This window comes from Haliaeetus leucocephalus, unplaced genomic scaffold, assembly GCF_000737465.1.
Source record: "Haliaeetus leucocephalus isolate CR32 unplaced genomic scaffold, Haliaeetus_leucocephalus-4.0 Scaffold2, whole genome shotgun sequence".
Lineage (NCBI taxonomy): Eukaryota > Metazoa > Chordata > Aves > Accipitriformes > Accipitridae > Haliaeetus > Haliaeetus leucocephalus.
Genome location: NW_010972438.1, coordinates 5,968,720 through 5,993,361, shown reverse-complemented (window position 1 = coordinate 5,993,361; position 24,642 = coordinate 5,968,720). Strand labels below are relative to the sequence as shown.

Sequence of the window (24,642 nt, the reverse complement as noted above, 5' to 3'; positions counted from 1 at the left end):
CAGGTGCTTTCAGTGGGATTTAGCTACCTCTTCAACATGTGCTGGGCCAGCATTTAAAAACCTTTCCCAACAAGCTCCTTAAGTCTAAACTCTGTCGTGCTGTGCCTGGATAATGTGCCTTGCCATACATCAGCTGTGAGCAAGAGGCCTGATCCTGCACAAAGCGCTTCCTTTAATTCCCGTGGACTTTCGGTTGAACAATGGATGCAGGATTGAGTTTGGAGGGAATGCAAACTACCAGGAAATTATTCCCATCCATGATTTTGATCCTTCCATTTTAAAATCGAAAATGCAACACAAAAAATAACACCTTGTTTGCAGCAGATTCTGCTGATTGCAGGGCATTGTGTAAGCATGTCGGGGTTTTCTTTTTTCTTTTTTCCCTCCTTTTACCAGACAGAATAGGTGAAGAGGTTGAGCTGCAGATCTCATTTCTCCTGTTTTGCTGCTTGTGAAGTCTGCCAACAGAATCCACCTTGACAAAGTCAAGGACTCTGCGTTTAATGTTGAACTGAGTGAATAAATTATGCATGAAATTGTGTCGGAGTCTCTAGTGTGCAGAATTGCTCCTTTTGATATGAAAGGTTAATTCAGAAAGGAGTCCAAAATAGCTGGAAATTGTGGGGATAAGTGGATAGTATTCACTGTTGTGAGCTGTTATTACTAGAAATTGCATTCCCTCTCTAGCTTCCCTAGAGATTTAGCTTTGCCGGTGAATATAAACTGTACTCAATAGAATAGCATTTAGGAGTAACAAGAGTGTATGTCCACATACAGTAAAATATTCTAATGGTGTTTTAAAAGGAAGCTGTACTTTTTCATGTATTCTGTGTACCCTAAGGATGGATTGCTATTACATTTAGGTCAAGAACAAGGCATAGGGAAGGTAATAAGTTTTGAGTACATCTTTATTACAAATATGCTGACTGTATGATCCATATCAAAGGAACTGGACAGTCATTTTTTTTCCGACTGAGTTTGTATGTGCCTTATGAGAGAGTGTTGTCTCTGATCAGGACTCCAATCAGGTGTTCTCTGAGCTTTGGCAGAAGACTCATTCATGTTTTCATTCGGGATGTCCTCTCCCTGATCTTTTGCTGTATCCGTCAACAGTGCTGCTGTGCCCTTTCTTATGCTCGTTTTCAATGCATCTCCTCTATGGAATGCAGTGCTACAAGTTTTTTTTTTTTCTTTTTTTAATCCAAAAGGAAGTTAATGACTCACTGTAAGCAAAAGCATTAATTTTAGCCAAGTTTGCTCTGAATTAAGACACTTCTTGTTGCCATCTGTTACCGTCTATGATGCCTCTGTAGCAAGGAGCAGGGATTGCACTGTAAACATTCAGGAAATTAGTTTCAGCGGGATATTTTTCAGGCAGATTATTTCCTTCTGGATCTCAGCTTTCCTCACAGTTGGAGAGGTTTGGGCTCTGCCTCTCTCCTAGCGAGGGACAAAGGCATCTCCAACGTGCTGTGAGGTCCTAGGCAGGGCCTGACCGAAGTCTACTTTGGGAGGACAAGGGTGGTCAATCGCTCCTCTTAACCCCCTCATCCATTTTGAGAGGGACAGCCCCGAGTTCTCCTCTCCACCACTGCACTGATATTTCCAGTGTTCAGCTCCACAGTCAGAGCTGCCAGTAGAGCGACATTTTTTCTTTCTGGCAGTCTTGGTTCAGCTGCAGGTGGTGGCAGGGAGGAAACCTTCTCCAGTGTGGTACCCAGGCCATGGTGACCACATGTCTGGGTGACCCACTCTCTGCTAGCCAAGGAACTCAAGGAGATGGAGCACTTTCCCATTCCCGTGGCTGTTATCCTCTTGTGTAGAGGCTGCTCTGGAGGCAAAGCTGCTTCATGGAATTTCATGGATTCCCCTTATACGCCTGGAGCTGTTTCCAGCTAAATAGGGAAAACCCAACAGCAATCTTGAAGCTGTGGAAACAAGAAGCTCAAATGGCAGGGTCCAGGTACGAACTCTGAGGCAGTGATGCAGGCATTTCCATATAGGTGCCTGGTACTAAGTATCTAGAAGAAATGAAAGGTGCCTAGGTGACCTTCGTGGCTGGCCGTTCAGGACTTGATGAACTGGCAGAAGAGAAATGCCTTCCAAACGGCGGCCTTGCACACCCGGGCAGTGCAAGGACAAGACAGGCGTGTGCTGGGTACACATACAACACAGGCACCCTCCTGGGATGAAAGCTGTGAAGTTAAAAGGTGGTTTATCTGTATCAGAAGATAGATAAGAAGGCTACAAGCTGTCAGCAGGTAGGCAGTACAGAAAGAGGGCTGAAATGAGAAGTCCAGCTAATATCCAAAGAGCTACACAACTCCATATGGACCTAATGAAGTCAATGCATAAAAGTGAGATTCTTTTTCATTAGGGAGCCATACCACGGAGCAGTAGTAACATATGTTCAGAGATGGCCACATCTGCTTCTGAATGTCTGTCCCCCACCTCCTCTGCCCGGGAAGGTTACAAGTCAGAAAGTAGTGATAAGTCATGATAATTACTTGAATTCGGCTTTGGCTCTTCTCTCTGGGGAATGAGACCTCTAATCTCTCTTCCTGATGGACTCCCGCTCCCAGCTTTCATCTTCTGACCCTTCCTAAAGTATCTACATTGGACAGACTGGCCGAGTTGCAAAGATGCCCTTCCACAGTAGCAAAAATATTCCTGCTGCTTTCCCCCAATACAGCTCAAGAGGGAACCAGGGCAAAAGTTTCTTACTGGTCATGAAATGAAAAGATGAATCCCAGGAAACCAGATGTCCCAGTTTCTGCTACGTTTATTATAAACCAGCAGATATTTGGCCTTAAGGTCTTCTTTCATTATAGTGTAGTATCAAAAGGTGTCCAAAATGTGGACTCATGAATGCTTTTGGCAGAGCTCCTGTGCTATCAAGCATCTGCAATTAAGTGTGACTATCCAGGCTCTCAGGCAGGCTTAATTTCTTAACCACTAACGAGCTCACAATGACACCAGTTTGCACAATAGAGTAATTCAGAGCTTCAGTGATCCACTTCCTGCTATTTCCTCATCTGAATGACGCACTCCCTGCTTCAGAAAGGCTCCTGAAATCTCTGTTTGGGAGCCATCAACCTCATTCCCGAAAACAAATTAGTTTTTCACATTCTGTTGCCATTTGTTGTTGATGCTTTCTCTCGTACATCTCAGGGGATCGCTCATCACTCATTGTGCACAATGTCTCCAAACACAAAAGGGAAATCTGGACGCAAGAAGTACTGTTAAAAGTTGTGGTAGAAACAGTGAGTTCTGGAAAACATAATTGTTTCTCTTTTCGCTCGAAATGCCAAGACTTGAAAGCATTTCTGCTTGCCGAGATAGGTGGATGAGCCGTTGTTTCATTGCAACGCACACAGATGCAGTTAAATAGTCCCAGATGGAATCTGAAATATTCCATAGCAGCCTCTTGGGCAGCGAGTGCATTAACTGCCACAGGAGAAGGCTGTAAAGGCTCCCATCTGGTCATCCATCAACACTTTTATACATTATCATCAGCAGCCTGCTTGGAGAGAAGGTGTGCCACATTTCTGAAAATCCAATTAGATGATAGCAGCCAGTTCTCTTTTATCCTCTCTGTTGCTGAGCCATCCAAAGCATTTTTTTAGATTAAAGAAACATCATTTTCCTTCATAGGAGCTGCACTGCTTTATCTCTATCATGACCTGTTCTTTTATGTGCTTTATAATTCTATTATTAATTGGGATTTCAACCATTTTCCTGCTACTAAAGTGGGACTTACTAGTTTGCAATTCCCAGGATCAGCCTTATACCTCTTTTTCCCAGACTGATATAATTGCCACTCTTCAATTTGTTAATAGTTACTCTTTTGAGAAGAGATAACATATTGCAGCACCTCAGCTGCAGGGTTTGATGCCAGTCCTCTCCCTCACCCTGATGGATTAATTCGCTTTGACTCTAGGTATGCAGATGTTTCTGCTGTCACTCTCAACACCACAAGTTGGGATGAGCCATCCTCTTTTATAGCCTGATTTTCTTGGAGAGTTTCAGAGTTTTGGGCACCAGCATTGCTGAAGAATTGTTTGCAAAGCATGGAAAACTCCCAAGATCTCCCCAAGTAATTCTAGCAATGTTACCTTAAAAGAACAGGATTCCCTCCGGTTTAGATTTTATATAAAGAACATTTTAATGACAAGACTTTAAGTTTCCAGGTAAATAATTAGTGTTTTCTCCAACATAATTTTTTTCCAGGCATTACATGCTGAGGATGAGCACTTTGATATAGTCTTTATTGATGCTGATCAAAGGAACGCTGTTAACTACTACAGCTTTGTCATGGATAACCACTTGCTGAGAATGGATGCAGTGATCTGTGTAGAGAATACACTCATGAAAGGACAAGTCTACCTGGAGAACATATCTGATGAAAATGTACTAGCTGTCAGAAAATTAAATACAGTGATTAATTCAGATCCTCGTGTTGAGCAGGTTAGTGCAATGCAATTGGTTAAGGTGCCTGTCGTACTGTAGCTATGGATTTTGCAAAGTACTCTTTAAAATGTTTCTTTTGTTGGTGCCATTATCTAGAGGACCTAAAATGAACTCAAATTTTATTATAATTCACCTCACTTGAGCTCTATGTATGAGTTTCTATATTCAGAAATGGTCCCTACTCTCTGTCTACGCCACATAGAGCGTTAAAGGCAAGATAAAAGTGGAGCACTTAAGAGTGACTAATCAGCTCCACAGCACAGCCAAGGAACCGCCGCTCTGCTTTAAAGGCTCTGCAGGCTGTAGGGCATCACCAGCACAACAGGAGTCAATAAAGTCCTACTTCAGCAGGACAAAAAAAAAAAAAAAAAAAAAAGTAATAGGGTGCATAAACAATATGCTGTGGTTCTAGAGGCAAAATTATACACTTCTCCTCCAGGGCTTTAGCAGTAGGCATGAATGATGCTACCCCAGGGACGCCGTGCCGTGGCTGCACCGGGGTGGCCGAGGGGCTGCCATGCCTGGGGGAGCCACCGAGGATGGCCGGATCCCTGCCTGCCCTTCGGCACCGTAAGGCTGGTCCCACGGTGGGAGAGGTGAGGTCTGCCACCTCCGTCCCACCCACCCCGCTCCCCACCACTGCTCCCCACGGCCCCCGGGGGGTGAGGTTCACGTTTTGGTGTGCGCCTCGTAGCCTTAAGGTCCTTGTCTATCTGCAGGTGAGGTGGTCTCTGGAGGTGCCTCCTGGGATTCTGTGCTGTTCTATCATCAACACAACTACCAGCTAATGTACCAGGAGCGACAGCTTTTCTTTCTAGGAGAGGGCAAGATTAATGACAATTTTCCATGCCCTGAATCTTACTGTTAGCCATTCAATGCATGTAGATAGCATGTGGTTTCCTATCTAATATTCTAATAGTCTGATATAGGTGTTGAATCTCCAACACCGACTGCAGCTTTCACTAAAGTGTGATAATGGTATCAGAGAAGGTAGGTGGCAAAACCCACTGACGTTCGTCTATGGGTGCAGATGTTCTGGCAAACGCTGAAGAACACTGAAGTGTTGCTATTGTGGTGTGCTGAGCTCCAAGAGTAAGACTGGAATATCCTCATGACAGCAGTAGCCAGGCAGTGGAAACCCAGAAACCTCAGCAGCTGGCACCGATTTAGAAAACGGAGTGACAAAACTGCATTTTTTTTCCTGGCATTTTTGGAAGCCATGAGTTTGGAAGAGGAATGTCAGCAAATACAAATGCCTGACATATTTGTGTTGGAAGGAATGTCAGCTAAAGAATAGGAGTAAGAGAAGAGCTACTTTGACCTAAGGAAGGAAGGACTATCCTTCATGTCAGCGGAATTTGGGTGATAGAAAACCAGGTACCGAGCAGTTGAGAACTGTGTGTGTGTATGCATTATATTTGCAGATAATTTTACCTGTGCAGAATGGACTGAGCATCGTTCGAAGGAGCCATGCACTTCCAGATGCAGTGATTGAATCCAAGGTGTGTGTTACCTCTCTGTGAGCACTTCTGGGAAAATTTTGACTCTGCTGAGCACAATGACAAAAATAATTTCCAGGGGTTTGGTGGGGAGAGCCCCAGCTCACATTCTGTCATGCCATGGCACTGTGCAGCATGGACTTACCAGCATAGGGCTTGGCACATATTAGCCTCACTAGTCCAGGGTTACACTAAAGCTATTAAATGCTGATTCCTTGCAAAATCTTTTGGATCAGTCATGCTGGTGCCATGATAAATCCCTGGAGCGGCTGGCGTGCTGCTCACTGGGTGTCTGTGCCCGGTGCTCTTCGGTCCTCACTTCAGGGGAGCGTGGGCAGATGGAGCCGGGGTCCAGCCATAATAAACCAGTGCAGTGTTTCTGAAGTAGCTCTTTTTTTGCTCAAAGGCAGCACATGATGCCCTCCTATGGTCTCCGAGCTGAGTATTTTCACGGCCTTAGATTTTGCTTGTCCTGTGGAAAAGACGGTGTTTTTATCTTTCTCCATTTTATGTTGTGGGCATCATCCAGCTGTAATGAAATTCCCATCTGGAATCGTAATGGCTTAACGCAGTAAATCCAGTCCCAAATGTCCTGATTGTTTTGCAGTTTCTGAGTGCTCCCAAAGCTACACCCACTGGTAATTCCTGGCATTTCAAACTCAATATTTTAAACATCTTGTATTTTCCATTTTGATTCCAGTCAGGGGGAAATGATGTATGGCAGCTGATCAGATGACAGCTTGGTTTAAGTTATTGGCTGATACCTTTATTTGCGCACCAGCCTTGTGAAGATATTTTGATTGCACTCCGCTTGAGCCAAATCCTGCCTTTGGAAACTTGTTCTTAGCCTCCGTGCCTTCCTGGAGCCAACTGAGCCTGACAGCAGGATTGGGCCCTGAGGGGGAAATAACTGGAAGACTTAATCAGTCATCTTCTAAGACATGGTACCTGACCCTTCTCCCATGGGAAGCCGGGTCGGGAAATGCCATACCCTACTCTCATGTAAGTGGAGTGGTCGGTGCATCTCCCCAAACCACAGCCCTTCTGCTCCATCATCTTCCACCTTAGTGCTTCTATTGAGACTCCTATCTGTAGGGATATGGGTGCTTTTTGGCTTGAATTAGTCATACCTTTTGTATTAAATAATGAGCCAGGAAGACATGGATCCCTGTTCGTGCTCCCACCTCATTCTCACAGGCAGAGTCCTTCAGAGCTATCACTTACTGAGCTTTGCACCTTATTGTGCAATGCATATTTGTTTTTATTTTAGAAAGAAGTGGTGAAGGATGACGTCTTCTGGGGTTATAACAGGTGCCGCATCCTTGACCGTCTGCGTTTGGATGGCAAGGTGGCTTACGTCACAGGCGGAGGGCAGGGAATTGGAAGAGCCTTTGCTCATGCCCTGGGAGAAGCCGGTGCTAAAGTAGCCGTTGTGGATCTGGTCCTTGCAAAGGCAGAAGCGGTGGTGTGTGAGCTCAGCCTCAAAGGTAAGCACAGGACTGACCCGCAGGTCCTGCTGTACGTAAGCCAGCGCTGAGTGCTGTAACGGGCTGCTTTCCTTGTTCAGACCTGACCCTTTCTCTGCAGTGCAATTATCTTCCATCCAGCCCTGATGGGGAATAAGTTAGAGCAAAGGATTTTCAAGCAGCAAATACATGCCCTGGTCACAAAGCTTCTCCTGTCCAGGCTGGTTGTCAGCATTGTCTCAGCAAACAGTCATCAATATCACATCATCTGCGAGAGTTATTTATCAATATAAACTCAACCAGAGAGGCAAAGTGATCCAAACAAAATTCCTTGCCAAGAGTGCCCGAAGGAAACACAGCAGTGAGCCATGACTGACAGGGACAGAGAAGGGCCACCTCTCGCAAATGAGATCTGTATAACCTGTATTGAACAAAAAGAGATGGTGTTCCTCCGAGTAAATCATGCAGCAGCCAAGGCACCTCGGGCTTCACTAAAGACGCATGACAGACATGGTCTACGAACTCATTAGCACGTACCCCCTCCCTGGCACCTCTTCCATACCTAATGTCTGGACTGTGAAGACAAAACCCCAAACCAAGGTAGAGGTATTGTCAGCCTAAAGCTCTCATTGTGCCCTCAAATTGATGCAAAGTCATTTTTTAAACCCTCGACTATAGTTCTTTCAAACGTGCATGCAAGGTCAGACATAGGAACGAAATACTAATAGACAGAGTAACTAAAATCCCAAATAAGAGGTAAAAATCTTCTAGAAGCCACTTCTATTTTAGCAGTAAAAACAGAAAATGTAACATAAAATTGAATTTCCCCCTAGAGTCGTGCTAAACTGCAATTGTAAAGGGGAAAAAGAAAACTAGAAATATAATTTTAATGAGAAAAGAAAGGAAGTGTTACTCATTTTGTAATTCCTTTTGTGAGATTACAGCTGAGCCTTCTTCTGAGTTCAGTGCTTCATTGCCTCTGAAGACGGAGCTTTACCCAGGAAATTTTCACATTCCCATTTGGATAAAGTCACCAGTATTTATTTCCACTCTGACTTCAGAAAGGGATCAGGCCATTGGAAACGATATTCTCCAGCAAAACCAGCCCCTGCAGATGTATTTCTATCACCCAGTCTCAGTCAACTTCCTGAGGAAAGGGAGAGGAATGGTTCAGTTCTGGTTTTGATACCATCCTGAGCCTCCTCAGAGAACATCCTAACCAAAAAGTCTCAGCCTGTACGATCCCAGCTCTAGTAAGCAGGAGACACTTTACACGGAGTGTCAGTGTAACGGTTAAAGCTCTGATTGCTGGTCTGATCCCAAATAATGACCTAGAATAGAAAGTGTCCAGCTCCTATTACAAATTCTTGAGTCATCCAGTCCCTCCTTCCCTGAAGCTTTTCATTTTCTTATGCACTAAAGCCATATGGTCTTGGCACAAAGTAGCTGTGCCCTACAAGTTAACTCACCTTTTGGACATTTTTTCACAGTGACATCCTGCATATCAAGTAGAGCTATTCAGATAGAAATGGGCTACTTGATAGAGCCGTGAGACTTTGGATGCCAACAGCCTATTTGAAAACTAACTTAACTTATCTCCAGGGCATTTTCAGTAGGAGTTTGATCATCCATCCTTCAATGGCTGCCCTACATCTCTGCTCCTTCACCGGTGGGCTGCAAGCTCGGAGGAGGTGGGGGGGTGTTACAAAATGCAGTCGGAGAGGTCACGAAGCATAGCAAATATTATTGCGGTCTAAAGTAAAGAAAATCTCGCTTCTCAGTCTTTACACATCTTTATCCTTTGAGGTCAAATATTCTCTATCAACTTGACCAGTGCTGCTGGTCAGGGCACATCTATTCCATCTCATGACGGTTTTTGAGGTTTCAAATTTATTGTCATTCCTCGTTGGAACAAACCCCAAACTTTGTAATGCTTTTGTGAAAGGGAATTATAATCAAATGCCCAATTTTGGAAAGGATGTGAAAAGGTCAGGTTTTCAATCTCTTTCTCTCCAGAGGTAACGAGAGAGTCTAGCCTGGACCTCAGAAGCTTTCCCTTGAAAACTTTTGTTGAAATCAATATGTTTCCATGAAACATTTTGGCTTCAAAGAAGTAACGTACTCTGTTGGAAATAAATTTTGACAAAAAGGTTCAGCTAGCTTTACTCTCAAAATATTCACATGAGTAAATTGAAGCAATCGTAGTATTAATACATATTTTTCCTGCTATAATAAGCACAAAGGAGCTGTGATTCCCCCCCCCCCCCCTTCTTTGGTTGTGGATCTCTTACTCAAAGTTGGAAACGCAGTGCCCCAAGTCATTCCCATACTGATACTTTTTCAAAACATTTTGCTTAGCTTTCTTAAACCGGCTTTGCTTCTTATACCAAGGAGCCCTTTACTGTCTTTTGGGATGGTGCCATCATTTCATGATGAGTTTTAAACATCAGAACCTCTCTGATCTCGGTTTTAGCTTTGTTAGACAGCTCGGGTGTATGTCCCTTGGCTACAGGGGTCTTTGTTTTTAGATCCTGCGTGAATACCTTTTTCAACAGTTGCTGATGGATCCTGACAGAAGAACCAAAAATGATGAAACATAACCAAAAAATCCTAAGGGTTACCTTCCACTACATACCCCTCTGTCTTCAGGGGGAATCGCTGCCTGTACCTTAAGGGAAGAATTAGTCTGATGGGATTTTTAGAATGTGCATTTTCACTGTAAACTATGCAAATGCCTTCCCCACAATGTCACTTCTGATCTTCTTGTCTATATGCAACATGTGACTTCCATTTATACTGAGAGACCAGAGATGAAGCTCGTGACAGGGGGGCCATCTTCACGGCCCCTGCAGAAGGGCACCTCGGGCAGATTCGGCACATGGATGTCTCTCCAGCACAGAGCCGCTGGGCTCCTCTCCTGCCCCTCTCATCACACAGCCGCCTCTGTGAGCATCACAGAACTAAATTGAGGACCGTAGGGATGCACTGGCACCATCATGCACGTAGCAGCATGGTCATGGGTTGGGTTTCTTACCTCCGGTTGGGACTACAGATTTTAAGCTATCTTTTCATAGTTTATTTTATTTATTGTTTTTAACAGATGGTTTGGGGGGACAGTGGAGAGACAGAGAGTGGATTTTTTTTCCTCTCTCAGAGTGCAGGGATATCAGCTGAATTGATTAAGGTCAAGTGTGGGACTCTGGTTTGAAGTGAGCGTGCCTTCACTGCTTCTTCGCTAGATACTCACGCGTGGCACCTTTTGTGCTGTTTTTGTGAACTATTGTATAAGATGAAGCCATAAATGGGGTGAGAGTTGGAGGGCAGGTGAAGAGCCTCATTCTGTTACCATTGGTAACACGCACCCATTTTGCCTGTAAATTGAATAAGAAAGATTGCAGCAGCTCCCTGTACGTTACATGTCTTGATAACAATTAGGAGGAGCAACGGGGGCTGTCTGGCTGTTCTTATTCTTTCAGCGTATTTAACATAAAACCTGTGATAAAATAAGAAGTCTTGTTTTGTAGGAGAACATGCATTCATTTTTGGAGGTGGCTGCATTATGGATCTGCCCTTTTCTCCCATGGAGAGCAAGGGGACCGTGGCAGAGCTGAAGGCCAGAGGGGACACAAGGTCCCATGGTCCAGCATGGGGAGCACCCCAGACCAGCATCACCTCGGGGCGTGCGCTCTGGCAGGCTCCTGGAGGCTTTGGACATCAAGGGAAGCTTTTCCATCCAAAAGCCTCTTTCCTGTCATTTTCTTCAGACATCACTGGGCAATTGTTGCTTTGCCTTGCTTTCATGGAAGTCTCCATCTCAAAGCTTCATTTGGGGAGAGTCTTCTCCTATTCTTCTAGGATAGGCTTAAGGCTTCTTTTAAGATTTTATTAGAATGATCTAAAAGAGGGACCAATAGGGAATACATTTTCCATTTAAATAGAAGTAAAAAATCTTGCTTTAACAGCTGTAACTTCCTACCTGGGCACTGTTTGCTTGCTGACTGCTGATCTATGGTCCAACCCCAGCAGCTGCCTCCCTCCTTGTGAGTCAAGACCCATTTCACCACAGCCCTTACTGGTGTAGCCTTGTTTGACTTTCAGGATGGGTGTAATCCTACTGGCATCAGGTGCCTCAGTAGGCTGCTTATTTTGTTTAATAATAAGGGTATTTAAAGCTGATTTTCATAGTAAATTAAATGAAGATATTTACGGATCAGCACTGGTGCGAAAATCAATGCCTGGGTTTTTCTAGGAAAAAAAGCCCATCTATTGCATGTTTCAAATCCAGTAAATCTCTTAACTTCTGAATGTTTGTATTATTCTGGTAGTGTGATTTGCGATAAATAAGGCCAGGCACCGTGACTACCACACCTGTGACCCTGCAGGTATTCCCAGTTAGCTCCCACCTAAAACTGGTTTGATTCTGTCTGAGGCTCCAAGCTGTCCGGATGCCGTAGTTCATCCAGAGAGCACTTTTTGGACAAACTGGTTTGATTTCTGCAGCATTCTGGGGGGCAACTGGCCTAAACACCATCTACATCTGAGCAAATGAAAGAGTCCTTGGCTTTACCTTGCTCCTGAGCATCCACCCACGAGTGATGCTGGTCTGTGGAAGCTGCAGTTGAGGGTTTGGACAGAAGATGGTGCAGTGTTCAAAGCTTCGTCCTGCTGGAGTGGCAGCCTCCACTCCTACCTCGGGTTTGGGTTTGCCTCCAACAAGCAAACCTCGAACCAGTTAGCAACTTTAATAGCAGTATCACTATAACAAGCACCTATTTTGCTATGATTTGTGGAGCGATGACTTAAGGTGGCACATATATATGTAAAATACAATATATATATATGAATTAACAAATAAACATAACATGGATTTTTTTTTTTCTTCCTCTATGAATTCCTGTACCGACTTCATCACTCTCATTTTAATGCAGGGATTAAAAGCATTGCCCTCGCAGCAGATGTAAGCAAACCCGAGGATGTGCAAAGGATTGTGGATACAATCGTAGCTCGCTGGGGCACAGTTCACATTGCATGCAACAACGCGGGAATCAATATGAACTCTGCAAGTGAAGATACTTCCCTAGAAGAATGGGACAAAACTTTTAATATTAATTTACGAGGATTATTTTTGTGCTGCCAAGTAAGCGTGAAATGCTGTACTGGTTTGTTTTGCAAATGCGTAACAATTTTCTAAGCATTTACTTTACCAAGATTTAATAACAATTTATTACTAATTATCACGATAAAATTGATCCTAGTTTTGGTGGAGTTAGGGAGAGATTTCCTTTATATCAATCACAGATTTTGGTCAATATTTTCAAAAGCAGCTGGTACTTACTGGCTGCCCAAGCCCAGTCATTTAAGAATGACCAGATTTTTTTTGGACAGTAGTTATCTGACGCATTCTGAAAACCAGAAAGCTGGGGGGGCCATTCCCAACATTAGTGATTATTTTGAAAAAATATTGCCAAAAGTGAAGAGGGTCTGAAATGGCAACGGGATTTTTCCTACATCAGCCATTTTTATACCAAGTTTTTATATCAAGTGCTTAAAAAAAATGTGTTAGCACATAAACTCTTCTGAAAAGTGAAGACTAATTTATTATCATGTCATTATTAGCACAATCACAAAAAGGGTCACTGGTCTTTCCTTTAATTTCTGTCACAGGCTGCAGGCCGCATTATGCTGAATCAAGGATATGGGAAGATAATTAACACAGCATCTATGGCAAGTTTAATAGGTGAGTGATGAGAGTTAACAGTTGTGCTTCAGAATCCATATTTTAATTACTACCGATGCTATTTGAATCAATTAAACCTGTATTGGGAAGGAGTAAATCACTGACATTTTGTATTAGAGGAAATGTACTACAAAATTTTTATTGATACCATTTTTCAACATTTATCTGTTCTCTATGTTTTAGAGCACTTATTACTTTTTATAGAAGAGGCGGAGTCACCTCCTCTGACTCCGATGCACTGATGGCATAGGAGAGGTGCTGGTGCACTCCCCAGGAATTTCAAGCAAACGCGTTTGAGTGCGGCAAGCTGTGCCCCCGAGATGTTTACGAGCCACCCGAATGCTTTTGCACTGGTTTTCGCCCCGGTACCCGCGGGTTTTATTTCATTATCGTTGCCAACAGGTGTCTCCACCAACGCTGCTGAATCAGCAGTGTCGTCAAAAGCGCCAATAAACCATCGTAACATATGGAATGAAATCCCTACTGCTGAGCTAATCTGGAAGGCAGTTACATGCTGGTGAACTGAGGCCCATGTAACAAAAATTGATCAATTACACAAATTAAGCATAGCCCTTTAGGAATTTATTTTATTGGTCTGGACATCTGTTGCAGTATTGTCCGAATCCAAAAATCAAATGGTGCCTTGGGTTGCCAAGTTAGGCAAGAAAATCTAGTAGCTATAAAAGTACAACTGAAAACTCCTGTATTAATATCATGTCCATCTGCTGAATGTTACATAAATATGCAGTCCTTTTATTTTCCTTGGGAATAACATTTATTTTTACTGTGCCCAGTTTGACATTCTGTGACATTCTGCTCAGTTTATTGCACAGTAACTTTAAATGTTTCTTAAAAAATGCATTTATAATGTCGTTGTTAATCTTTTTTTTCAAGTGTCTTTACCAGCTGTTTTACTTATGCTTAAACACAGGCACCATCCCTCCGCCCCAGCTTTGCAGACTTACAAACTCTCCCAAAGAAAAATAGTTTTGAAAAGAATGTAAGGCTTTAAATTTCAAATGCCCAAGACTTTTTTTTTTTTTTTTTTTGTGCTCTGCCCTGCACAGTGGGGCTCTGGTCTGGGCTTGGGCTGTCACCGTCCACATCCTTGTCACAAAGCAAAATTTACGGGGAAGTATTCCACCCTAGGGAAAGTTATGAAGCTCTGGAAATCGGCACCAGCTGGGGGTCTGCTGGTGTGGCACACTGCTCCTAGTCTTGCTCTTGCAGCCCAGAAGTGCTCTCCACTGCTTGAGGAGAGCTATTTCCCAGCTTCTCCATCAGGTCCTGGCACAGTTCTGCTGAGCCGGGAGGTGATGCTGTTCCACCGCGGCATCCATCCCAGCCCCAATTCGGGGCTGCACCTCCTCGGCTGGCATGCCAAGTCCACTGAGACCCACGCGGGAATCACGTTTAAGGGTGGTATCGGTCCTGGAGCAGGAACAAATACTGGAAAGCAACCCTGAGAGCAGCCTGGAAGGGTCATTGCAAGATGCATTTAAATGTCATTGAAAGTTAATGCATGCTAGGCCAGAAGTTAAGAGACGAAGAGATGTGTTTACCTTCTGAACCTGTTTGAATCTTGGCATTGAAAAAATCTAGTAGTTATAAAACTACGACTGAAAACCACGATGTTCATATCATGTCCATCTGCTGAATGTTAAATAAATATGTTGGTTGGTTGGTTATTTAAGTATGTTGGCCAACTGGCATAGTATGAAATGTTTCTAGAAATAGTTAGGGGATATTTTTTTTTTTTGGTAGGTTGAGTCCTTCCTCAGAGATAGAGGAAAATGAGGAGACACTTAGCAGGATAGGGAGGTTTTTGTTTGTGATTTTTCCAGATACACTGCTCAGAATCAGTTTTAATTAATTGAAGATAAGCTGCATACATTTTGCATATGTGCATTTTGATTCTGGTATTTCACTGGAATTGTTCCAGACGTACGTTTCAGCAGCGGAGATGAGGCTGCTGCGACTTTGCGATTTGCACAGGTGTAACTCAGATCCGTAATTTTTGCAGTGAATATCTTTAGTGGTAAGTGGTCTGGTCTTCTCTATCTGTGTGCACCTCTCATTGACATTACATGGCTGCTTCCAAGTCAGGCTAGAAGCCTTATGCACCGAACAAGGTTGCAAAAACATAGTGTCAGGTGTTTAAAATGTAATGCAGCTGATGTTGGCAGCGTTTTTATCTGCTTTCCTCCTGTCTTCTCCGTCTGAAACAGGAATGAGCGTCCTCACTTCCCAGATGCCCTACAAATTCAGATTTTTTTGGTGACACTGCTGGAGGCACAGCTTTATTTACGAGCTCTAGCCCCGTTTTGTACGAGTTTGAAGGGTCGCAGATTTGCTGTTCTGTCTGTAAGAGACCACCTTAGGTGAGGGCAGAGGAGGCAGCGTGGGGTGCTCAGCTGCAGAAAGCCCACCCAGCACCAGAGCTTCGCAGCTCCCGTTGCCGCCTTCTTAAGCTCTTCCAGTTGAGAGGGGCTAAGTGCCTCAGGAGGGGGAAATTTCATCTTCTGAATAACCTTCCTTAGATATTCTTAGGAAGACAAAAGCATTTACACGGAAGGACTCTTGAAAACCCTCTCTCAGCACCCACCCCAAATCAGAAAGCTGATTCTGATAGCTTGCAGCAACTTGCTGTTCTCACCCACGTGCGCTAGAGGTGCGGAGCCGGTGCCAAAACTCTTATCCTCTTAGCAAACGCCGAATGATTTATCACAAACAGACATGTTTGGAAAGTTTAGCAAAGAACCGCTTTTGGGAGGTTACAAGGTTAACTACCGAAGTTGTATGTAACTTGGAGCTGATGCGTGGCAATTAATCAAGAAATTACGTTCCATATCTTTTCGAGAACCCACACGGTGCGCTGTGTCTGGGGGCAACAGGCACACGCAGAGGACAAAGCGGTTCTGCTGGTCAAAATGCGAATTATTTCATATTGAACAAAAAATGAGCGCAGAAAAAAATGCTGGCAGAGGGGGGCCATGGTGTGAAATGCTCCTTGTAGCAAGCAAAAGGCCTCTAATTCTGACCAAACCTTCAGCACATGCAGAAAAAAAGAAACACTAATTGTTGCTCCCATCATGTGTGTGCTTTAAATCTACTCACAAACATCTATGTTCAAGGCAAAGGTCTTTGCTCCCATGGTCAGTAATTTGCAGCAGGGCTTTTGGCTCTTTCAGACTTTGGATAACTCAATTTGTTATCATCTTCTTTTCGCCCTTTAAATTGACATACTCAAAACCAACAGTTTTAGTCAATAAAAGCAAGAGTGGATATGTTGGGATTCCATGGATGGCAGCGATCTAGAACTGATGCACCGGCTTAACTTAATAAATTAAGACCAATTTAATGCCATCTACCAGTGCCGCTTACGCGCTTTTATCAAAATGCTGTGGAGTTTGCCTGCTGTACCTTGCACAAACGCAGCGATTCACTTTCTTCCAGGGTTCAGCGTTACCTAACCCTGCAGGCTACAATTGCTTGCCTTTGTGATTACTGATATTTAGCACTGATTTTCCCCACTCTCCCTCCACGAAAGTGTCAGCAGCTCAGCGCCGCTCAGTACCGATACGATGCTAATGATGGATCAGCGCTTTGCGCTGGATTTGTTTAATGAAGTCATAACGGCAGCCAGAAAAGTCCAAGAAGAGCCACTTTGTGGGTGTAAATCCCAACAGCTGGACCGACTTGGTTGGACTCCCGTGGGTTTAAAGCACTTTGCACCCACTGGGGATTTGTCCTTAAGTAGCTTTCCTGGGAACACTGCGAGTGTGCGAGCTGGCAGAGGGGCAGAGCCACCCGAGCACACAGCACTAACAAGCTTGAACATTGTAATTAGCAAGCCGATCATTTTCCCTCTCTGACTGACATGTGACATCTCTGAAACATTTTTCAAAAGCTTCAGATTTTGAAAGTGGTGGGTGTTCTGAATTTTTGGGACGCACCTGCGCTCACATCCACACAAACACTGATTAGATAATATGATGTGTTTGTTCAGACTATGGGTAATTTAAAAATTAAGGAGAATAATTTGTTCCAAGAAGCTATATATAATATAATATGTTATATAAAATCTATTATGCACTTATATCACATTTTATATCATATTATGCTATACTATATTAGTACTACAGTGTACAAGTATTTTGTATATAAACATACATATGTGTATAATATATGAATGTGCGTGTCTATATATGATTATTTCTCTTTCTCAGAAGTAGTAAAATATTACATATGTATGTTTAATACATTGGTTTTGGCTTTGCCCAAATATGGAACCTTTTAAATTTCTTTATTTCTTTTTCCCCTCCATTTTTTCCAGTAGCCCAGCTGCTGAGGCAAAAATGTTATATGGCAAAATACAGATTTAGATTTTTGTGTTGTGGGTGGCTAAATTCTTGTTGCTCCCTGCCTAGTATCAGGGAAAATGGCAAATAGTTCATCTCAATGCAGGGAATTGTCCATGTAGTGCCTAAGCTATCTTCATTTGTGGAGAATAAATAATTTTCTATTTCTGAATCCCTTCTAGTCCCACACCCGCAGAAGCAGTTGGCGTACAACACCTCGAAAGCCGGGGTCGTAAAATTAACACAGACATTAGGAACCGAGTGGATTGACAGAGGAGTAAAAGTCAACTGCATTTCCCCGTAAGTAAAATGTAGTCTCATTTTGAAAGTACAAAGAGAACGAAATGTTCTAAAAAGCTCAAATGAACAGTATCTCGGCAAATAAAGTTTCTAATTAGCAGGTGGATTGCATCCCTTTTTATGTTGTCTTTTCCTTAACAAAGGTTTAAATACTTAGAACCAAGCCTGCTCTGTTGCTGTGTATACTCAGGGATTTAAGAAGAGGTTTTAGCATTTGATAATAGGTTTTCCAATAACGTGAAGGGTAGTTTTTAGCATTTCTCTTCCAGATGAAATATTTCCTTAGTCTGTCCAAGCCTTCTGCGGTTAAAGAAAAGGCTTTTGACACTTAATAGACAATACTTCTTTCCCTTTTTTACTTGAGACAAATATATAGGCACTTTAAAAGCCACATTGTACTGCTGTAATTGAGATACTGTTCAGTTCTGACAATCACAGGAGGCCAGGTGTAATTTTGTAAATATATATATATATGTATATATATTTATTACAAGTTACATTTTCCTTATTTTTAGAGGCTTAAAGGTGTATGTTTTATTTTATGGTATTTATTCACAAAGAAGAGTTTTCTTGCCACATACACTTTTTCTCTTCCTGTTTCTCACACACATACCCAACACAGTCATTTTATTAAACAATTAACAGTGCATGATAGTGCTAAGCAAAAACCCAAGTGGATAGTGTTAATTGGAAGCGGTCAAATTCTGTAGACCATTGAAGTCAATCAGAGTAAGTAAGAAGGGCAGGATTTTAACCCAAGAGTTAAATTGTAATAACGAAGATATAATGTATATCAAATTAGGAAAAACAAATTACGTCTTTTAATCCACAAAGTGGAGTAAAAAAAATATATTTCAGAGAGCTCAATGGCAAGTGCCTCTGTTTTTACTGTGGGTCTGCTCTCAACTTCCTTGTGCTAGCTGTCTTCCTTATGATTATTTATTACTAATTATACCAGTGACTCCAGCCGTCGCTCTATGTGATCCACAAATTCTTTAAACAGCATTTTACTTTATAATGGGATTTTCCCCATGCCAATGCTATCAGCTCTGCAATAGTGTTCTCACGACTAGTGCTAGTGAATTTACACTGGCTTTCGGGAGCCGGGGAAGATGAAGGGAATTAGGGAAGCTCAGTACAACCTGGCAGGAACTGTATCTGAAAACTCATGGGTAATCTTTACCAACAGAGGTGGGATAGTAGTGCCGTATTCACAGCAATCACGGATAAGGAAGCTCTTAGATGAGGATTTACCCATTTCGAGAGCGTTTACATAAATTTAAAAAATATCCACTGAATGATCAAAACTCAGTGTTTTGTGTAAGTTGGAAGCAGACACTCGTACTTGAAGAAGTTATGTTTCTGGAGGCAGTTGTCAGAGCATGGAGAAAAGATAGTCGTGCCTCTCTTTTTCTACTTTTCAAGCCAAAACGGGGTTGCATTTTAGTCATCCCTACCTGTCTTAAACAACAGCTCTGAGCTCAAAATCCTACGACGGGAAGGGAGGGTTTGCTTTGCAGAGGAATAGCCAGAAAGAGCGCACAGAGGACAAACGTTTTTGCTGTCTTTGATGTCCCCCGTCCAGGACGGAGCAGTCCTGGCCCCGGACCGAACCGCTCCGGGAGCCGGGCAGAGTTTTCCTCCTGGCAGTCCAAAGCTTTGGCCGAGCCCCTCGTGCCGGGCTGCCCGGGGAGCAGTGGGCACCGTTCCGAGGAAGGAGCCCACAGCGGTTCGTGTGGCTCAGATCCCTCCTCGCCGCAAGCAAAACCCAGATACGCTTGAGAGTGAACAAATATTCACGTTTACCCTGCTGCCTCTACGAGATGTGAACCTGTGTTTCAGCGCAGATTTGGACCCATCCCCAGAACTGTGGACCCCACCGGTCTCGTTGTCGTGTCTCTTGATGCGACTCACCGAGGCACGGGGGCATCTTCAACCCTCTTGTACCCAACACCGGGCAGTAGCCTCAATGCAACTCAAAGCCGTCAGAGTACTTCGCAGGGTTGAAAAATGTCCCAAACGCACAAGTCTAAGCACGGGTGTCCACCCCAGCACGTAGTCATCTTATAACAGGAGGGGATCTTGAGGAGCGTGAGGAGCACAGAGGTGAATATACAGGGCGTGATGGTACCGAAGATAATATCTGGATAAGTAAAATATGTAAGTGTGTCCTTAAGTACTTTGCCCCTCCCGTTCACACTTGCATTAATGCTTTAAGGCGCTCTCAGCCTACCTCTGTCTGATGCTCCAAACACTCCAGTCTGGCCTTAAACATTATTTCACCACGCAAACCTTTTGGCCTTTTTTCCCTCTTCCTATCTGGTCACTTTTTATCAACTTAATTTCTTAATGAGTGCATAAAACTTATGCAGAGCGATGCATAAAAGTTATCAATGCATAAAATGTTATGGCACAGTCCTCAGGATAATTTATTGCATTTATAAAATTGAAGAGTCAGGCTTCTCCGGCTGGCCAGGCGAGCCTCATGTCCATGAGGAGAAGGTGGCCAAGACCCCCTGGATGTTTTGGCTGACTTTGCCTGTTGCTCCATGCAGCAGCCAAGCATCTCCGTGTTATAGAGGATACCACGCTCAGCCCTTCTGCCACCACCTAGTGCGACTGCTGCGCAGCCAATGCCGTGCAATATGAAGAAGGTGCTGGAGTCTTCCTGACGGGGACGTAGGGGTCAGCCTGCAGAGGGGACCCGGGTGTGAACAGGGACTTTTACAGAGCACTGCCTGGCAGCCGATGTCTGGCTGCCCACAGGGTAGTTTAGTCCCTTTGCTGGTCCCTGCCTACGTGAAGCGTGTTGGGTGTGATGGAGCAGGGGACTTTTGAGGGTCTCTGGTTTTTGGCACGTGCAGCATTGGAACGTTTTTGCAGCTGTTGCGCTGAATCAATGTCCATTTGGGGGGCTAATTGTATCTCCCTGCTTGATTTGCAAGGCATAAAATGCTATAATGTCATGACTTTTGGGATGGGCGGCTGGAAGTTGATCTTCAGCTCAACCCACAGCCGCAGCCAGGGCAGCTTGTGGGAGACCCAGTGAAACTCAGCAGTCCCAGGGGCTGCTGGGCTGCAGGGATTTGGGTTTGGGCTGCGATGAGCAAAGAGGCTTTGTCTCCTGCATGCCTGCCTTGCTCCCCTGGGATGGTACGGAGGCAGCCGTCTGGTGCTCTACCAGGCTTTTAGCCCGGTGGGTGCAAGGACTCAGAAAGCAGGTAGGGTGGGATCACTGCAGATTTGGGGTGTACCCCATCATGGGGGAAGGAGAGGCAGAGCTGGCAGGAGAAGGAGCACCCCAGCATCCCCTGAAGGTGTCCCAATTAAGCAGCATTACTATCCCCATTAAGCAGCAGTCGTTGCTGGTAAGTATCTTTGGACTTAAATCTTAATTCCGTGGGAGATGTCCCAATTAAGTGGATCTTGTGATTAAACACTTCCTGATTAAGTGGAGTGTACTTAACTCATTCAAATTAATAACTCATCTGAAAGAAATCAAGTTACACACAGATGGAATCTTTTTTTCCTCTCATTTGGGGATTGAGCGCACATAACAATTCCAGTTAAGTATCTGGTAAGTGATATTTTTCCTAATGTGTCTCTCGAAGTGGAAATGTTTTAGGCAATTGTGGGTTTTTTGTTGTTGGGGTTTTTTTTTTCCTAATGTCTCGAATTGTCCTGTGTATCAATAATGAAATATTGATGCTCATATCTAACATTAAGGAACCAGCAGTTTGATATTACATTGACATGCAACAGAAAGTACTGATAGGCTCAGCACTGCATACGAGATGAGGTAGGGAATTAATGCATTGGCAGTTGTCTTTGCTGGAACTGGTTAGAAGCCAACTAAAATCTGCCTAAAAGGGTTCGACAACATTAAATTGCCCAACTTGGCACCAAAGCTTTCCCAGAAGATGTGTAGTATCAATGACATGCCTAATATTTATAGTGCCATCAGTATGTGTGTTTGCAACTTTTAAGTTTTGTGCTATATTTTTTTCTCATTTATATAACAAAAATTTGTAATGAAGTTTTGTTATGTATCTAAATTTTTGCTACTTGAAGTGAACCTAAAGAAAGGCCCAGTGAGAGGCACAGTGCTGTGATTTACAGGTTGCAGTGATCAGACCAAAGATCATTTTTCCAAACAGATTGAAAAATGTCCTCTTTTCAGCAAAATCTGTTGTGCTGGAGGACTATGTGTCGTACGCCCTAATCTGCATTCTCTTGTGGTTAAAACAGATATGTAAATTAAAAAAATTATAAAATCACATGGATCTTATTCTGATCTCTGATAGTGTAAAGCCAGAATGATCATGTTGATGGTTTTGTAAGCACGGTGAGAGGCACGTAAGGAAAAGGAGTCCAATATATTTCTCGTCTGCTGCTCAAAGCATGTTTCTCGCTGAAGAAAACCAGTTATCGAGGAGATTGGGAGAGCAAGGGGGAGAGCGGGGGTCTGTGCTTGGGGGAAATAAGTGAACTGTCTGCAGTCCTATACTGGAATGTGTTTGATTTTATTACATTGCCAGAGCTAAAGTGATCTGCATCGCTCAGTGTTTCTGAACTGCTCTGGTGTTTATTGACAATTACAATAAAAAATAAAGCCGATATTTAAATCCTGCCTGCTTAGTGAAAACAGAAATATTTGGGGGGAAGTCTGAATTAGTTCCACTTTGTAACAGAGTAAATAGCAGATTTCAGCCTTCATTTAAAACAAAAGGTAAATCTCATACCCAGAATCCAGTGTGTCTCAAAAAATTATTTCCTTGGAAGTATAAATTGGGATGCCGATGAAGTTTCAGAACAAAACGCGTATTTTTATACTTTGTTCATTTCATATTTATCACTAGCTTGTTTGCTAATTTTCATTTGCAAGAGGCAATTCTTCCAGCTAACTGGCTGCCTCAATGGGCCACTGATTTCTTTGAAGTGACAGTCTGTAAATATGCATAAAAAAGAGATGCAATTAGCGTGTGTGTGGTTCAGTGCAGCCTGATTTCATTGGCAAGTTTACCCACAGTGTTGATAAGCTACATTATCTAGAAAATTGGCCGCTGAAAAACAGCACCTCTGATTGCCAGCAAAGGTTCCAGATAACAGGGTGCTGAAGAGAAATATAATTGAGGTTGAATATGTTAACCAAGGTGTCACATGCTCCTTAGAAGCGCTAATTTATCAGCATGTTGGAATTTTTATTAACATTTGGAATGCATTTCTACCACACTAATGAAGTGGAATTGGCAGTTCAGGTTTTAGTTATTGTCATTTCTGAGAAGTTAAATGTAATTTCTCGTTAGACACAGTTATGTAAATATATTTGTTCAGGGGTTGAAAAAATTATACATTTTGCAAAATACAAATATGTTGTTAAGGAGGAGTATGGCAAATCAGTCGCGGTTAAAGTCATAAAAGCCAGCCAAACGTTCGCCCTGCATTGTGCTTTCTGGAGCATCACTCATTTTTAGGGCACCTGAAGAAAATGAACTTAGCAGAGTTTTAATAAATGGTGTAGTCACTCCTTAATGTAAAAGAGGCAAGACAGAGAGATGCGGTGTGATTTGTCGGGGTATTGGTTTAAGGGGTATCGCACCGTGCTTATCTTTGCCTCTCCTTTTTTGTGTGGAAAGGGTCTGGTGCCCAGAAGGACACTGGCTTTTGTTTCCCCTGGTTTTTGACATGCGGGAAGTTGGGCTGTTTTCAGTTTCTCGGCTGTACACAAACATGCTGCGTGACATTATGCTGCGAAGTGATGAGAAAAGAAATGGGTAGAAGGGTGACAGTTCCCAAAGGCCGTGACAGACCCGGTTCAAGGCGCTTTCGGTTCCAATGCCATGCTTGTTTTCCGTAAAAAAATTTAAACTAGCGATGACAACGAGTAACCTAAAAGTAAGGGGATACTGCTATTAGCTAAGAAGATAGTACGTGTGTACTCACTGTAAAGAAAACCTGTAAACCTGCCCGGCAGTGGCAAAAGGCAATAGGAAAGAAGCGCTACCGAAGTTTGCATGACGACTTTCAGCAGAGGCAGAGCGGGTCTGACTTGCACATCTCCCTCGTGCTATTCCACAGTTTTCCTTCCGAATTAACATCTCGAAAACCTCTAAGGGCCGCCTTTCCTTCCAGGGAAAACCCTGTCCTAAACTCTTGGTTGTTGTGCTTTCGTGGCAGGGGCATCGTGGACACGCCGCTCATCCGCTCCAAGGACCTGCGGCCGCTGGTGCGGCGCTGGCTGGCGGACATCCCCGCCGGGAGACTGGCTCGAGCCACCGACCTGCAGGCTGCCGTCGTTTATTTGGCCTCCGAAGCCTCGGATTACATGACAGGTCATAATCTGGTCATCGAGGGCGGCCAGAGCCTGTGGTAAGGGGCGTCCTCCTGCCTCCCCTCTCAGCGGTATAGGTCACACTGGAAAGTGCCTGTTAGAGTTTAGCTCAGTCCCAGTTTTGGCCTGTGCGGCTAAGTGGCCAGCTGATATGAAACGATTGTTTTTTTTCTTTTGGGTGTTGCTTTGGAGACTCATATAATAAAAAAAAAAAAAAAAAAAGGATAAAAAAGCAATCTTTCATTTTCAACATTTTCATGTTTTTTCACTATGCGTTCAGATTTCTGTTAAATTAGTATTTAATGATATAAAGGCACATTTACTGCAGTGAAATTTGGCTATTACTTAGTTTAACAGGGGGCATTTTTAAAGCAATCGGTATTAGCTGGTCTGTGTAGTATATTGTTCTTAGGCGATTTTTTGTATTCAAGTTGTTCCAGTGACATCTATGAGTGGTGAAAAACAGTTGGATGTAGTG

At 43.4% G+C, this 24,642-nt stretch overlaps 1 protein-coding gene across 1 annotated transcript in view; it reads left to right on the top strand.

Annotated features, from left to right (window-relative positions):
- LOC104835325 overlaps window positions 1-24,206 on the top strand; it is a 35,734-nt gene extending 11,528 nt beyond the window's left edge. Inside the window, exons 5-12 of the mRNA XM_010573260.1 lie at window positions 4,231-4,467; window positions 5,895-5,954; window positions 6,339-6,353; window positions 7,240-7,456; window positions 12,364-12,572; window positions 13,100-13,172; window positions 17,716-17,833; window positions 24,011-24,206. Of these exons, the coding sequence (XP_010571562.1) occupies window positions 4,231-4,467; window positions 5,895-5,954; window positions 6,339-6,353; window positions 7,240-7,456; window positions 12,364-12,572; window positions 13,100-13,172; window positions 17,716-17,833; window positions 24,011-24,206 (1,125 nt within the window). The remainder of the gene's footprint in view (window positions 1-4,230; window positions 4,468-5,894; window positions 5,955-6,338; window positions 6,354-7,239; window positions 7,457-12,363; window positions 12,573-13,099; window positions 13,173-17,715; window positions 17,834-24,010) is intronic.
- Window positions 24,207-24,642: the final 436 nt, after the last annotated feature.